The 16,911-nt window shown below is 39.7% G+C and overlaps 3 protein-coding genes across 3 annotated transcripts; 2 read left to right on the plus strand and 1 right to left on the minus strand.

Moving 5' to 3' along the window:
• Positions 1-10,356: 10,356 nt before the first annotated feature.
• On the plus strand, positions 10,357-11,402 carry DSM5745_02310 (pectate lyase; the record flags this gene model as incomplete). Its single annotated transcript, XM_026744326.1, has 5 exons — positions 10,357-10,704; positions 10,764-10,806; positions 10,965-11,020; positions 11,075-11,223; positions 11,297-11,402. 5 exons carry the CDS (start codon positions 10,357-10,359, stop codon positions 11,400-11,402), a joined length of 702 nt encoding a protein of 233 aa, XP_026607489.1.
• Positions 11,403-11,952: 550 nt separating this feature from the next.
• Positions 11,953-13,790, minus strand: DSM5745_02311 (cytochrome P450; the record flags this gene model as incomplete). The annotated part of the gene is made up of 8 exons (XM_026744327.1): positions 11,953-11,956; positions 12,002-12,127; positions 12,196-12,442; positions 12,557-12,845; positions 12,940-13,057; positions 13,323-13,455; positions 13,502-13,673; positions 13,734-13,790. 8 exons carry the CDS (start codon positions 13,788-13,790, stop codon positions 11,953-11,955), a joined length of 1,146 nt encoding a protein of 381 aa, XP_026607490.1.
• A 1,220-nt stretch (positions 13,791-15,010) lies between these two features.
• DSM5745_02312 (uncharacterized protein) lies at positions 15,011-15,995 on the plus strand (the record flags this gene model as incomplete). Its single annotated transcript, XM_026744328.1, has 4 exons — positions 15,011-15,262; positions 15,325-15,454; positions 15,530-15,879; positions 15,936-15,995. 4 exons carry the CDS (start codon positions 15,011-15,013, stop codon positions 15,993-15,995), a joined length of 792 nt encoding a protein of 263 aa, XP_026607491.1.
• Between the last annotated feature and the right edge of the window lie 916 nt (positions 15,996-16,911).

Consider the following 16,911-nt stretch of genomic DNA (forward strand, 5'->3'; position numbering starts at 1 on the left):
TTATAAATATTTTATCACGCAGGCTTATTATAAAAAAAAACATAGTATAAAAAAACACTAAAATTAATATTAATAAATAGGTAAAAGTGGAACTAGGAGTAGTTAAGGCGTAAATATAATTAACTAGGGTAAGGGCCTTTAATAAATTTATAAAAATCTTAAAAAATTATAACCCGCTGCTAAAAAAAATAAAAATAAACTTAACCTAAAGGTAAGTATATTTTTAAAAGGCTATTATTTAATAAGGCATTATAAGATTGCCTGGTACCTAGTAACCTTATTAAAATTACTAAAAATAAGCTAGTTAAATTACTACAAGCTTTAAGCTACTGCTACTATTTATATTTTATATAAAGGCTACTTATTTTAAAAAGGCTTTAAAGGCCAGCCGGTCTAATAAGTGGTTAATAATATAAAAAAATATTATATAATTTTTAAGATAATATATAAAAAATTAGGGCATAGGGAGCGTAAAGGCACTTATAATTACTTATTTTTTAGGTACTAGTAATTAGGTAGCTATATAAATATAATAACTTTAGTAAAAAAATACCTTACCTACTAAGTTAAAAATCCCTAGTAAAAGTATAAAAAACTTTATTTTATTACCACGCCGCTTTTTTTTAACATGTTTAATATTAATATTATTTACATGCTTTTTAACACTAATTTTAGGTATGTAATACTAAAAACATACCTATTATTAAAATAGCCTAAAAATAAACCACTAGTTGCTATAAATACACCTGCTATTATAAAGTTCTTATTTAAATATATTATTTATAAATTTAAAGTTCCCCGCCAAATAGTCCTGGATAAAAAACTAAAAATAAAAGAAAAAATTATTAATATTTTTTTATAAAAATATAAGGTTAAGCAAGCTAATATCTTGCCATGATATTTAAAAGTAAATATTATTATTAAATATATAAACTAAGTTATTAAAAATATTATTAGTAAACTTACTAATAGTATTAAAAAAGGCTAAACCTAATACTTTTACTTAATATTATGGTTTATTTAGTTAATAACTTGTAAAACCACTAGGATAACTTTTATTTAAATACTTATAAATTAAAAAGTAGTTTTTTTAATTAAACTTAAAGTACCCACATGGGCAACCCTATTTTAAAAAAATATTTATATTTAAAAAGACCTAATTATAATAAGGACCCGGTAAATTAAAAAAAGAAATAAAAATATAAAAAAAGTAGTTTTGCGACTAAAATATATTTAAAAAAAAAAATAAAAATATTTAAAATAATAACCATGTTATTAAGTATATATTATTAAAAAAAGGTAACTACGTGCTCCTATAAAATAATAAATAAAAGTAAAATTTAAAAATAATAGTTAAACTATAGTTTTAATAGCTAGAACCTTATTAAATTAAAAAAGTATATATTAATATTAAAGCTTACTAACTAAGTAAACTTAATAACACATGCATAGCTTATATAATAAATAGTAACAGGTTAAAGTTATTTTACCTAAATAAAGATTTTACCAGTGGCACCGCGAAACCCAGAAAATAAGGTAAAAATTTAAAAGTAAAAAAATAAAAAGTAAAAAAAAATTAAAATATAAAAAATTAAGTAAATATAGTAGTAAAATAAGAAGCTAGCTAGGTGCTAAATAAATAAAATTTAGCTATTATTATACCACCGCCACCGGCTAAGATAAGTTAAAAAGTTATTAAGTAAAAAGTTAAGAAGTTAAAAAGTTACTAAGTAAAAAGTTAAGGAGTTACTAAGTAAAAAGTTAAAAAGTTACTAAGTAAAAAGTTACTAAGTAAATTTTTTTTATATTTTACTATTAGTTAGATTTCTTTATGTTATTTTTTATTAATTAATTTTCTTTATATTACCCCCTATTAATTAAAATTAATTTTTTTATATTTTACTTATTATTACCTGGACCTGTTTTAACTATTATAACTTAGTATTTTTTAAAAATTTTATATTTTTTATTTTTTTTAACTTTTATTATTTAATCTTGTGTTTCCCTTAGTTTATAGTATTACCTTTATTTATTATTTTTTATTATTATATATTACTTTTTTTATTAACTACCTGCTTGCTTAAATTATTACTACCTATATTAAAATACTAGGTATTATAACCATGGCCCTGTTATTTTTTTTTAATTTTAACCTTTTTAAAAAAAGTAAGAAAGTAATAGCCGCCCGATGTAAATACTAAAAAAAAAATAAGTTAAAAGCTTTTTATTTTAGTAAAGGTGCTAGTACTAAGTATATTAAAACTTATTAACCTTATAGCTACTAAGTACTTAAAAGCTAGAATATTTAAAAACCTAATAATAATTATAATAATAAAAGTACCTTTTTGTATACGTAAATAGGTTTATTAATTAATATTACTTAATACCACTTTTTTTAATTATTAAGCCTTTATTAATTTTAGTAGCGCGCCTTAACCCTATATTTATTAAATATTCTAAAGTAAACTTAGATAACTATGGGTGTTATTTTTCTTATAAAGTAGTAATTAATTAAAATTAAACTAATAACCTATGCTAGTATAAAAAAAGTTATTTAAGCTATTAAAAACACGCTGCTTAACATGTAGTATAAATAATAAAAAAAGCTATTTATAATACTATTTATTATAAAAAATAATTTAAAAAATATTATTATAAAGCTTTGGAAGTATATTTTAAAGGCCAAGGTATAAAAAGTAACTAACTTTATAACTATTAATAAAAATAAGTTTTAAAATATAGTTAAAAAAGCTATTAAAAACGCGGAGAAGTAGCGCGCTAAAATAAAGGGGATTTAAAATACCCTTATTTTTAAGTATTATAATAACAAGAATTAAATAAATATTATTATAAATATTTTTAAGCATGTATAATTATAATTATTAGTTAAAAAAGTTTAAAAAATATTTAATAACTTAAGTTTAAACATTAAATAGCAAGCTATTTAAAATAATATTAATAATACCATGGTAAATTGCGTGGGTAATAAAAAATAAAAAAAATATATAATATTAATTATTATACCTAAAAATATTAACCACGCCCTAAGCATGCCTTTTTAGCCTAGCTATAATAGCCACCGCTTAAAAAAATTAAAATTAATTATAAAAAATAATAAACTTATTTATGCCCAGGATTTTATAAATAACAAGGTTAAAAAAAATTAGCTAGTAACTTTTTATATATTTATTTATATATTAAACCTAGCTAGGACTTCCTGCGCCCTAAATTAGCTATTAACCTAATTATTACCTTAATCTAGCCTTACTTTATTATTTAGCTATAACTTAACTATTTAAAGCTAGGCTAAATTATATATCTTAGGCCTTTTATAGCTAGCTAAAACTAGACCTATAAAATATATTATTATTTATAATATTATTTTTTAAGAAATACTTAATAAATTTAAAAATTATATTTTAACTTACTTTTAGTATATTAATAATATTATATTTTTTAACTTACTAGCCCTAGGAGCCCGCTATTAAAAATAAGTAAGTATAATTAATTAAGGGTTAGCTTATAGTACTATAGTTTTATATATATTAATAGGTATAAATTAAATATTTATTACTAGTATTTTGCGTCTACCTAGACAGGAAATAACTAGCTAATTAAAAAAACTACCACCGCGCGCCGCCAGCCGCCAAGTAATAAAAATAATTATATAAAAGGTATTATAAAATAGCGCGACTAACCTAGTATAAAAAGTTATTAAAAACCTATATTTACTTAATTTTATAAAAGTATTAGCCCCGCCTACTAAAAGTAAAAATACCTATTATTATATATAAGTATTAACCACTATTAATTTTATAATTAAAACTAGTAAAAAATAAAATATTATTTTATAAGCACGTACCCTGTAATAAATTTATAAAAAAATTATATTAATATTAAAAAAAAAGCGCTAGTATATATACCACCTTTATATAAAATAATTAAGAAAAAAAATTAATATAAAAATTAACTTACTTAATAAAGTACTATACCCTTATATTAAATTTATTTTAAAAAATTATTTAAACCTAGGTAATATTATAGTAAGCAAGGCTTACTTTATATAATTTTAATAAAAAGTTTAACCTTCGCGCCTAAAAAACATGCTAGGTATTTATTAATATTATTATAAGTATTCCTAGCTTTTTAAATTATTTTTATACCTTAATATTATAAAAATTACCCGTGGTACTCTTTTTAGCAAATTATAAAAAAAAAATTATAAAGGTTTATTTAATAACTAAGGTTTTATTAATATTAATAGTTTTTTTAATTATTTAGCTAAAGAACTTAAAGATCTAGCGCCTAAAAAATATAAACTAAATACCTAATTTTTAAACCTTACCTAAAAAAAAATAAATATTTATTTTTACCACCTGTGCAAGTACTAAGGGGTGCCAAACTATAGCTAGCTATAAAATACTTATTATACTATTATTTAATAATTTATGCACTAGAACCTATTTTATTAAGCTTAATATATTATATTAAGGCTTAATTATAAGTACTAACTAATTTTATATTTATATTATATAAAGTATGCCTAGCAAGGAGACTATACCTACTTTTAATATATAAATATTAATATTAACCAAGCGCTTTAAAATAAATAAAAAGTAAATATTATTTAAAAATTATTATTACTAAATATAAAAAATAATAATAATTACACCAAGGTTTTACTAGGTATATATTAAAAAAATAAAGTAAAGGCATGGCTAGCACGGGTAAAGGCGTAAGATAGTATTAATAACTTTTTTAATTTAATTAACCGCGTGAAAAATAAAAAATAAACTAAAAATAATATTAAATATTTTTATATAAACTAAAAAAAAAATCCTTGCTTATAGCTTATTATATAAATTATATACTTACTAGTACCGCATGGATTTACTAAACTAGCTATAAAAATAAGGTATATAGTACTACCCTAGTATATTATTATATTAGCTAATTATTAAATACTTAAAATAATAAAAAAAGGTACTTAAAAAAATTAGCTACTATATATTATAATTTTATGCCTGGCCTTATTTTTTTATCTAGTTTTTTAAATTATTACTTAAAAATTTTATAATTATTTACCTTAACTATTTAACTCCAGGGGCTAGGAGCTATTAGTAATACCTTAGTAAAATATTATAAATAGGATTTAACTAAGGTAGTTAATAAAATAAAGCTAGTATTTAACTTAAATATATTTATTAGGTATAACTTTTTTAAGTCCTAGAGAAAAAAGGCTATTTTTATTATTATAAATATATATATATAGTTTTAAAAGCTAAAAAAAAAGTACTTTAGTAACTTTAGCTATAATTATTATAAAATAATATTATTTCTTACCCTTATTTTTGCCCATATAGCTATAATTATTAAAAAAGTATTAAATAAAGCTAAGTTACCTATTAATTATTATTAATGCTTTTTACCCTGGCGGAATTAACAAGCTTTAAAATATATTTATTAAACTACTTAATTATTACCTGTACACAACATTAATAAAAAAAAAAGTAAAATAAAAAAGGTAAAAAAAAAGGCCTAGTAAAGGCTAGCTAAGTAAAGTATAGCTAGCTATTATATTTTAAAATATTATCTTAAAAAAGGGCAAAAAATATAAGTAAAAAAAAGTTTTATTTACTAGTAAGTTTTAATTTCCCCTTAAAAAAATATAATAGGGTTACACCTTAATATTAATTTTTATAATATTTATAGCCTTGCTACCGGCCTCCTGTACCTAATTTATTATTTACCTTAATATATATATTTTTTTTTTATTATTATTCCTACCTGTACTACGTACTGTCCAGTCCTAGGTTTCCACCACTATTTAGCTTTTTTAGCTCCCATGCTCTAGCACTGCCCCTCCACAATACTTACAAGCAGGTTCCGCTAGTAAATTAAAAATAAATAAAAAAAATTAATAAGTTGCTGGTTAAGTATAGCAACCAGGAAGGTTTAAATAACTTTTTTTTATTTTAAAATTAGCAAGACTACTTTTATAATAAAGTAATTTAAAAAAAGGAACTACTTTTATAGCCTTTTAATTAATAAAATAGGTAAATAAGTTCTTTTTATTATATAAATCTTATAAAAAAAAAACTAACTTAAGTGCTTAAATAAAAATATCTTGCTTTAAAACTTGTTAATTTAGCCCTTTATTTTTATTATATAATTATTAATTTAGTAGTAGCCAAGAGATTATTTTTTATAATAAAGCTATAATATACTAAACTTTATAACTAGTTAGGGATAAAGTAAGTTAAAAAGCTTACTTTTATTTAATAAAATATTTATTTTATTAATAAGATTCCTAGTGTTTCGCAGGCCCCTATATTAAAGAAATTTAATAAAATAATGTTTATTAAAAATTAGGAGTTAAAAAAAAGTTTTCTTTAGCTTAGTAACTTTTTAATTAGCATAAATAAAAAAAATATTATAAAGCTAGTTTAAATATTTAGTAAATAAATTTATAAGCTTATTAACTAGCCGCTATTCCTTTAGCTATATAAATAACCTTATATTAATTAAGTTTAGGGGCTAATTTACAGGCAGTTTAGTAACTAGTAAGTAAGTAATTTAAAAATATATATAAAAAAAGCGGCCGCAGTAATATTTATAATAATATTTTAAATAAAAACTTTTTATTAGTTAATAAAAGTAATATTATAAAGATCTAAACTTACCTACATTTACGCTTTTTAAAAAAAAGTTAATTTTATATATAAAGTTAAAATTATTACTTTACTAGTAGTTTTTTGCTTAATAATTTTACCATGGTGCTAACTTAATTAAAAGGCGGTAAGTCACGTGATTTTATTTTTTTATCAGGAATTATTCCTTACCAAAAAAATCCTTAAATTTCAACTTTCCGTAATTACCGTCAGCCATTTTGTCCATCCCTAAGTGGGGGTGTTGGGATCCTCTTCCTGTGGGTCATGGTCGGAAATCTGGGGAAAACATAGATCAGCGAGCTTAGTCTCTTCACGCTGTCCAGAACAGCAACTGGAGGAGGGCGTGGTAATAGAAGCAGATGCACAAGGCATTGTGAGAGCTTAGCCTCTAGTAGTGTGAGGAGAACCTTGCAAAGAACATGGACGGTCCATCTGTGGAATAAAGTGATTGTTGACTTGCCCCACATCCGACTATGGTAGGTACAAGGGTGGGCTTGACCCCGGAAGATCTGTTCTTCCGTCCGCTCATCTTGGGCGCCTTCCAAATTCGGAACAACTGCTCTCTCCCGAGTCCCGTCCCGAGGTCGGGCAGGCTGGGCACCTCACACTGGATTGATCCCTCTGCATTACAACTCTCAACTCTCCGTCCCCCTTTTATATATCCTCGCTGGACTAGTCTAGACTCTTAATAAGTACGGCCGAGCCACGCATTGGCTGTGGAGGGCTAACCGCAAACAGTATAAATAGCTGTTTCCAAGGTTTCGGTAAGCGCTGGCTCGAATCATTCGGCCGACCCCTTGTCATTTCATTGAAGGACCCCCTAATTCTGAGCTCTGCTCTGGAAAACTCACTGGGTCCATTGCTGATTGCACAAAGAAGATCCGATGTTCTGGTGGACTACCCTACCCGTAGTAGTCTGCAGTGCCTGTCAGCCTCGAAACATGGCTGCGTCTACACCTCTCGTGCCCCAAACGAACCCCGTCCCACACCTCGGCCATGTGGGAAGGAGACACTGAGATCTACCAAGTAACCCGGTCTTCCCAAACCAATGGTCGCAGCCAAACCCACCTTGGGAGTCCCCTTGGAGACTCGCTTCCAGAGCCAATACTATTATTGCACCCTTGTTCTAAAAGGCTATTGAGATTACCCGTTGTCTACTACACAAGTAAACCACAGAGATATCTTCTTCGAACTCACGCCGACATTATTGGAGCTGCTCTCTGCGCGAATTGACTACCTTGGTGATAATGACAATGCTTGCCGCGGTCTTTACTATTACTATCTCCAAGACCGTTCGCGCCAGCATGACCACAGACCATGTTTGCGGATAGTGTTCTCGAAAACAATATATCCCTTCCGAATGGAAGTGATCAAACGGTTATATCGGCCGATTGAGCAGTGGTTCAGTCGGCCACCCCTTTCCATCTAGGACGGCCTCTTTGCATGATTTGCGCGGCGATACCCACGATCCTAAACTTTTTTGCAGCTCAACATCCTTTGGGGGGACCCGCATCACCCAACAACCCTTGAACTAACGGAAAGTTTGCCTCCGCCGATATCACCATCTCCCCGGTTTACCAGCTAGATTTCACTTCCGGAAATCTGGCGTCCTTGAGGGCTCAGGAGATCTTTTGGAGCGGGCTTTGGCCCTTGAGTCAAATTTGCTGTACCGCATTCATCTTTCCCGTACCTGGGCGCAATCCGCCGACTGCAATCTTCACGAGCTAGACCCCGTTTCCTTGGTCCTTACCACTCTCGGCGCTCTCAAGGAATATAGGCAATTAATCCGTCTGGTGGAACTGACACTTACTCATTCTAACGTACTCCACGGCTCTCTCCGTGTTTCTGCAGCGGTGCCATTTTGGTAGGGCTAGATGCTTCTCGCCGCGTTCTTCAGAAAGTCCTTCGCTCATTCCAAAGCGATGACATTGCAAGCATGCAACGACAATGTGAGTTTGATGACTTTGCTCAGCAGCTATACTCAGTGTGCAAGCATCTCGTCCTGCGAGGTCAATGCCCCACGCGCGACAAAAAGGTGCAGCGAAAGGCAGTCAAATCGCATTGAGAGTTTAGCTGATCCCCTTAATAAGGGCGTGCCCAACATCCTTGGTACCCTAACCAACCCTTTTCGCGGAAGCAGGTTTTGGATTGCTGGCGCCGGATGCTTTGACACTGGTTGATTAGTTTTCCCTCTTGGGAAATACTTGTTTCACAGCTATTCAAAAACCAGCTAAACTCCATGAAGCAGGTTGTCGCATCCAGCGCTTAACCTTTTATTGAATGAAAAAGATTGATTCTTGTCACAGTGCTCATTGCTCATGGCCAATGGACCCAAGCTGTGCATACCGATCTGGCCTGATAGCAGTGTTGCATTGCATGCCCGTTGCATAACTGTTATCATAACAGCTGACTTGCCAGGATTAGACTTGTGAACTGGGCATTGTGACAGTTGGGGATTAGGAGAAATGGGCCGGTCCCAGCATTATCCGCACAGCAGCAAAAGTCCACCGGACCGGGCTCCGTCTCCTCCGCAACTGCTGCCACCCTGCGCAAATCACTCTCATCTTACAGAGTGAACAGACCTTATCTGAACTTGACAAGTCTGGCCTGGCTTTGGATTTTTATTCTACAATGCCGGACATTCATACTCGTTATCCAGCAGATTTGCCTACCAAGGAAGAATACCTTCAAACATCTGTGGGGATGGGATTCTAAGCTTATTTAGAGGCCAAGATAGGGCGGCACTCTGAAACGCCGGGCCCTCAAGTCTCTGACTGCTAAGAACCCTGCCGAGCGAACTCTTCGACCAAGACAAAGAAATGATTCTCCGACGTGGAAATACTCGACCACCTGGCAGCTGCTGTTCATATCCGTATCTGATGCGGAGCAGACGGATACTGTCTGCACTGGACGGACTAATCATGTCCTGATCCCTGCGCGTGAAGATTCGTTTATGCAGGAAAACTTTTTGGCAGTGGCTTAGCCTGGGGAATCCTGGTAATTCGACAGGGGTTGCTGCATTGTGGGGTACTCCGAACCCTACATCTTCAAGTCCATGACCGAATATAGCGATAGATACGACAATCACGGCGCATATGTCGGAATAGGTTACGCGATGTAACACCGGTGTCTCTTGGACCCTGAGCGGACCCTGATCCTTCATCAAACCAGGGGCAGCGCCACAGACCCTTATCATAATCATATGCAGGGGATTCTTCAAGAGCAACCTTCGAGTCGCGACAGACGCCACCCCTCCACCGGTGATGCATCAAAGCAGGACAAATCCCGAGACCGCTCCAGTCTTGGCTGGGACGAGATATATTGCTCATCTTGGCAGTCCAACCAACACCCGCCTCGTCAATCTATCTGCCGGACCGCCAGGACCCGCGATGCAGAGTTCTTCCTCTGTGTCCGCCCATGTCCCAAGGTCTTCCTCTACTATTGGAGGGAACAAAACAAAGATGACCATGGCCAAGACTGTAATGCCGCTGCGAAGAGTTCTCGTGATTCATGAAACATACTGACCGCTTGGGATATCTCCTTTTCATCGCTCCACCAATAGGTACGAACTGCCGGTCGTCGCATATACCGCTATTCGCAGTATAAGAACCCGCGCGAACCTCTCGATCGACATGCTTGCGCAATCAGCTCGTGTCATCATTGATCATCAGTTTCACTAGCCACCATGCTGTCCAAACTCGCTCTAGCCTCTGCTCTGATTCCCGTTGCCCTTGCCTGTCTGGGCTATGAGGGAGGAGTCCCTACACCTACCCGTTCATACTCCAACAGCGCTCCTATCGAGATTGCCGCCGGTCAGACCTTTGATGCCGGTTGGGCCAAGTATGACCGCGGCTCCGGCGCCTGCAGTGACGGCGAAGGTGGTAACGACGACGCCGTCTTCATTCTCCAGTCCGGTGCTACCCTGAAGAACGTCATCATTGGCAAGAACCAGAAGGAAGGTGTCCACTGTGAGGGCCCTTGCACCCTGGAGTTCGTCTGGTTCGAGGACGTCTGCGAGGATGCTATCACTGTTGTATGTCTCTATCTCCATCCGCTGCCGGATTTCATTACTGACGGTTACTTCTTTGGTAGCGCGGCGACAAGGCGGGAGACCACACCTGGATCATTGGCGGTGGTACGTAACTGAGTCCTCTTAACAAAGTGTCTTTACCCTTCATCATGTCCTCGCTACCATGCCCCAACTATGCAATGCACAGCTATCCCCAACCCCCCTCCTCCTCGGACTTCCCCTCCGCATCCATTGGCCAAACCGCTCCTAACCTGCTCGGATAGGTGCGTACCACGCCAGCGATAAGATAGTGCAGCACAACGGCTGCGGAACCGTCAACGTGAGTCTACACCCAATAATATGCCACTCATACCATCCCACTGACACGGTCCAGATCATCAACTTCTACGCCGAAGACTACGGCAAGGTCTACCGCTCCTGCGGCAACTGCAGCTCCCAGTGCAAGCGCAACGTCTACATCGAGGGCGTCACCGCGTACGACGGCGGCGAGATCTGCGGCATCAACCAGAACTACGGCGACACGTATGTTTCCCTGGTCCTACCTGAACCTTGACCCTCAGCCATAAGACCATAATGATCTAACATCCAAACGCAGATGCACCTTGAACAACGTCTGCACCGATGCCAAGACACCGTGCCAGATGTACTCTGGCTGCGCTGGCGGCTGCGAGCCTTCGAAGGTCGGGGCCTGCTCTGGTTAAAGAGTCGAAGCCGGAGGTGGTAGGGTTAGCTCGCGATGGAGGCGTAGGTGGAGGATTCATCGGTCACTGTAGACGACGAGTAGGATTTGCGGTTGCGGTCTGCATAGCACTTCTTTGCGCGGTCACTAGCCCTGCTTGAATTTGTTGGAAGCCCTGAAAATCACATTTGTTCTTGTACTTGTTCTCCATTTCGTATCTCGTCTGGGTCTGTTTGCGTAAAGGCGGGCCCGAGCACGCTCTGTAAGCCAATGCCCCCAAGTATCGACTGGGCTGTCTTTACATGTCGTAACGGTATAGTGCTGCTGGAACCGGATTCCGAAACCGATTGGGTGTCAAGCCTACATTTACTGTCTTGAGTGGACCTGCGGTTGCTTTAATAAAAAGGTCCTTTTCAGCTGGCTTTGATGTAGGTAGATACTGATTCGCTGGGGCCAGTCAAGATATTCCAAGGTCAAGTAGATTCGTCCATCCAATTGTGGCACCCATAGAGTACTACCGTCAAATTCGACCCCGCTCCCCGCCCTTGTGCCTTGTTCAATACTATCAGACATCACCTGGCTTTAGTCCTCTTACTAAAAACCACCCGCGTCGACGCATACGGCATCCGGAAGTCCTCCCAAGCCCACCACCTCGGACCCTCGGCATCCACCAACTGCAAGGAATAGTTGGTAACAATATGCACGATAACAATCTTGAGGATGAAACTCGCATGGTGTCTCCCGGGGCTAAAAGACTCAGTCAGTCAGTTTAAGCTCCACCTGATACATGACCAGCTTGGAAGGATCAAACGAACCAGGCAAGCGACCCATACCCCCAGATCAAGTGGTTCTCCGAGACATCCGCGAATCTGGACGCGGGGTCTTTGCACTGCGCCCCGTTGCAGCCGTTGACGAAGCGCCTCCCGTCGAAGGCCTCGGGGTCCGCGTAGACCGTGGCGTTGCGGGAGACGGCGTACGAGGATACGGCTAGGGTTGAGCCTGCGGGGACGAGGAGCCGTGTCGAGAATGTATAGTCGGTTAGGGCTTTGCGGCGGATTGAGACTGCTCAGTGGATTAGTGGATGTTAAATATAGGGTAGGGTACTCCCTCATTCCACTGGCGCAACGGCCAGACTGGAATTGACTGCCCATGGGAGATGGGCGGGCGGGTCCATACCTCGATCCAACGAATTCACGCGCGCTGTCTCGCGCATGAAACTATCTAAGAGGGGGAGGGCGTTGATCTTGCTCGCGAGGTCCCCGGCCTGGTGCGCCAAGGCCTCGTCTCGAAGCGCATCCTGCCACTCTGGACGCAGGCACAGCTCGATCAGGATCGCGTGGAGATTGATCCAGGGCTGGTGTGAGGCTGCGAGCCAGAGGCCCAGAATTGATTGGGAGAGGCGCGCCGGGGTCCAGTACGTGCGGTCTGTCGCGGTTGAATCGAGGAGGTGGTGGAGGAGCGTTAACTGGTCATGGGCATTTGTCAGTCGGCGTAGGTAAGGTAGACCAGAATGCGTGCCCGTGCTGCAAGGGCAGGGGATTCCAGGGGCCAGCGCAGACCTTCGTGATCTCTGGCTTTTCATCTAGCCTTTCCATCCCACCGGTTATTGCGTCGATTAGGGTGTTTTGGATCAGGTGCATTGCTGCTCCGCGGCGGGTGATTATTGCGTGGATGAGACTGCGTGCGGAGTCGTCATGTTAGTAGGTAGGGAGGATTTATACCACTCGCGTGGCATTGCAGGGCTGGGTCTTAACGTACGGTGCAAGGATTCTTGGAGTTAGCTGGAAGGCGGCCGAGCATGCCTTTATCTGATGTGGGTAGTTCAAAAGAGCGTCTCGGAGGCGCGGGTCAGACGCTACGTAGACAGGTTATCCAATTTCATCCTAGGATAGTGTGTCGTGGTGTCATTTGGGGAAACGGAAGTAAACCTTGGAACACTTACCCATCGTTTCCCCGAAAAACCACATGCCCATCAGACGGGAGAGGATCTTTTCGCTGAATGAAGATAACCGGATGGATGTGATGTCTTCTCAAAAGCGGGCTCATTAGTGACACGTATACATAGGCAAGACACCCTACTCAACTATGGTAGTCAGCTTGCACTGAGCGAGCCTAACGTACCAAGCGTAAGATCCTCATCCAGAGCGGTCCTCAAGTGACGATGAAGAAAAGGGTATAGCTCCTGGAACTGGGCCGGCCCTCGCACCTGCAGGACGCGGCCAAACAGGCGCGACTTCCTCGTGGTGATCTCGTCGGAGTCATGGCCATTTAAGGTATGCTTGAAGCCAAACATCTAGGCTCGTTAGAGCTTGTCTGAGCGAGCGAGTGGGTACCCTGTGCTGGGTGGACTTACATCTGCATAGGCAGCCCGCTGCGAGAGAACTGGTGTCTCGCTCAGCTCGGTCATCATTTTCCGCGTTGCTGGAATCAGAATCGGCTTTGGGGCCCAGGGGCGGTAATACCGGTGGTTTCGCTGGGGATGTTATGACAGGGTTCATTCCTTTGTTATGCTGTGGTTGGACTTGCACGTACGAAGTCGCGGGTTATTTTCCTGATGCTAGAAATGGATGAGAAGATGGAAATCTTCTGTTTGGTGGATGGCTTAGTTGCAGTGTCGTGGAGCAGAGACACAGTTGACATACCTTGAACACCGAGTAGTACAGCTCGTTTGCTATCAGGAATACGCAGGCTGCTGCAAAGAGCCAGGAGGAAAGAGCGTCCGACATTGTTTTGGTGACAGATGTATTGAGGTCCCGATGGAGATTAGATGTCAGACAGTCTCAAGGATAGATGGAATGAGGAGTCTGCTTGTGCAGTGTTGTACAATACTTTATAGTGGCAGAGATCTGAGGCCCCCACGTTTGCTGAAGGACAAGCGCTGGTTTGAATTGATATCCTTTGGCAAACAACCTTGAAACATGGACAGAATCCAAATAACAATACTCGGTGTCAGGCATCATTGTATGCGTGATTTTCATGTCTTGATATTATTTGCAAGCAAAACCAAGACGGCTGGCAAGGATATCACTTACCCTGTACTGCACAACTTTGAACCTGATCTCGCTGATAGGTATCTGGGCTAGGAGTGGTAATTCTCTGTGTCCCGATGATGTACATGTGGTAAGCTTTGCCTCTGGGGTGTCAGCACCGGTTATCATGATCCAAAGAATATAGTATCCAGAGTTAAGCAGCAGGTTCCCAATTAAGCGGGCTTCTCTTGATGAGTTGTACGGAAATTGCTAGATGATTACTGAGAAGTAACACAGCTCTGCACAGAACCGCCCCCAATGTACGCCCAGCAGCAAGCATGGATTGGCCCCTCCTATGCCACAAAGACCTTAAGCTGCGGAGTTTAAGGCTTAGAAGTGTTGAAGACTTGGAGCACAAGGGCAGGCCTATAGCCAATTGACTTTTCTGGTCTAGCGGTATGCTAGGCTAGCAGTTGCGAAGGAGGTCGGATCTTCAAAGTCCGGGGACGGACTTGGATGCCTATTCCGGGCCGTGACCAGTGGCGGAGTTAAGGCTTACGCCAATCGGAGGCTGTCCTTGATCTGGCCCTGCAAGCAAAGAGCTCTCCTCCTGCTCTGCTGCTCGACCAGGGTTCCGTCACCTCACTCTCCTAGAATCCAAATGGCGTCCAGAAAGACTGTCCTCATCACGGGCTGCAGCGACGACGGCATCGGCTCCGGCCTAGCCCTAACCTTCCAGCAGCAAGACTACCACGTCTTCGCAACCGCTCGCAATGTCGAGAAGATATCGAAGCTCCGCGATCTCCCTAACGTGACTCTGCTCGCTCTGGACGTTTGCAATAAGGACCATATAGCTGCTGCCGTTGAAGCTGTCTCTCAACATCTGGATACCGGCGGCAAACTCAACTACCTCGTCAACAACGCCGGCCGCAACCACTTCATGTCTATCCTCGACGAAGACCTGAGGCCACAAAGACGCTCTACGATACTAATGTCTGGGGCCCTCTCGCCCTGACGCAGGCCTTTGCCCCGCGCCTCATCCAGGCCCACGGCACCGTCGCCTTCATCACGTCTATAGCAGGACACCTCAACGTCCCCTACATGGGTATGTCCATGCAAGCGGTTCTTCTGAACGCGAACAACCAATGAAGACCGTAACTGACACGCCCATCCACCGCAGGCACCTACTCCGCCTCCAAGCGGTCCCTCGAAATCATAGCCGAGACTCTCCGTCTCGAGCTCGCCCCCTTCCACGTGCGCGTGCTGTCCGTCGTCACCGGCGCTGTCAAAACAATGGGACAGACGTATTTCGAAGACTTTCGGCTTCCGCAGGACTCGCTTTACAGGCCCGTTGAAGCGACGATTGCAGCCCGTGCCCAGGGCGGCGATGGGAACCGGCGTGAAGAACTGGGAGCGTATAGCGAGAAGGTTGTGCATGAGATTATCAACGGCACCGCGTCGAGGTTTTGGTGCGGAGCTGGCGCGGGCTCGATGCGCTTTGGGACGGCTTTGCTGCCTGGGTCGCTTCTTGTAGGTTCCCCTGCTACTATCGAACAATCTTGTACCGATGGCTGACTGCTGCCTAGGATAATGCTGTGTCGCAGGGCACGGGGGTTGATGTTCTGGCTGGCCAGAACAAGCTTTGACCGGACCTTGATCATGCTTTCAAGTATCAGTAGTAGTCATGTTATATCGGTCATAATCACATCCAATGCAGCATATCAATAGATGCGGTGCCTAGGTCCCTTATACATAAAGGTCGTGCTGCCCCGGCATCCTAGCTCTGTCTACCTACCTGGCGTGTCCCTGCCAAGCAAGCACATGTTGCAACTATTTGTCTTATCTGTCTCATCCCGTCTGTCCATGCACTGCCTTATCCTTCCATTTGCAGTGCAACAACCATGGTCCAACCTTCTTCCAGGGAAAGTCTTTGCCCCATCCACCGAGGCTCACGCCTCGCCAACTTTGTGGACTTGACGCATCGGAACCCACCCTGACTCAGAGTCGTCATGTCGCACCATGCGACAGCAATGATGTGTGGGATGCCTTGTTAGGTACTTTGGAGGCGCCTAGGTTCCTCAATCATGAATGAGCAATGCTGAGGTTTCAGAGCAGGCGGTAGGTAGGTACTGTTCCAACAAGACCCTCTCCAGTTGCTCCCGACAGGCCGGATCATTTCCAAGGTTGACTACTTCCTTCATCGCCAACAACCCTAGTCAAGGAATTAACCCTACCATCGGATCAGATGCCGGCATCAGAAAAAATGCGAGGATCTCCCACACCCAAGCGAATCATCCTGCGCCTCCGTGTGCAAGGATTCGAGTCCAGCAGTCCCACAGACTTCGACCGTGTTATCATGGCCTACCTCGAACCAGCCGGCCGTCGTCCGAAGAACTGGCCGAAGCTTTACACCAGCCACACATTGAACCTTTCCAGGACCCTGAGGTGAACCAGGGATCATTCCATTGTCCTTGATCTGGATAAAGATATGCTTGTTGATCCAATTCCGGACCTCGACACTGTTGAGCATGTGGTTAATCGTGTTCGACGCGCACGGAATGA

Source organism: Aspergillus mulundensis (genome assembly GCF_003369625.1).
Source record: "Aspergillus mulundensis strain DSM 5745 chromosome Unknown scaffold_1, whole genome shotgun sequence".
Taxonomy (NCBI): Eukaryota; Fungi; Ascomycota; class Eurotiomycetes; order Eurotiales; family Aspergillaceae; genus Aspergillus; species Aspergillus mulundensis.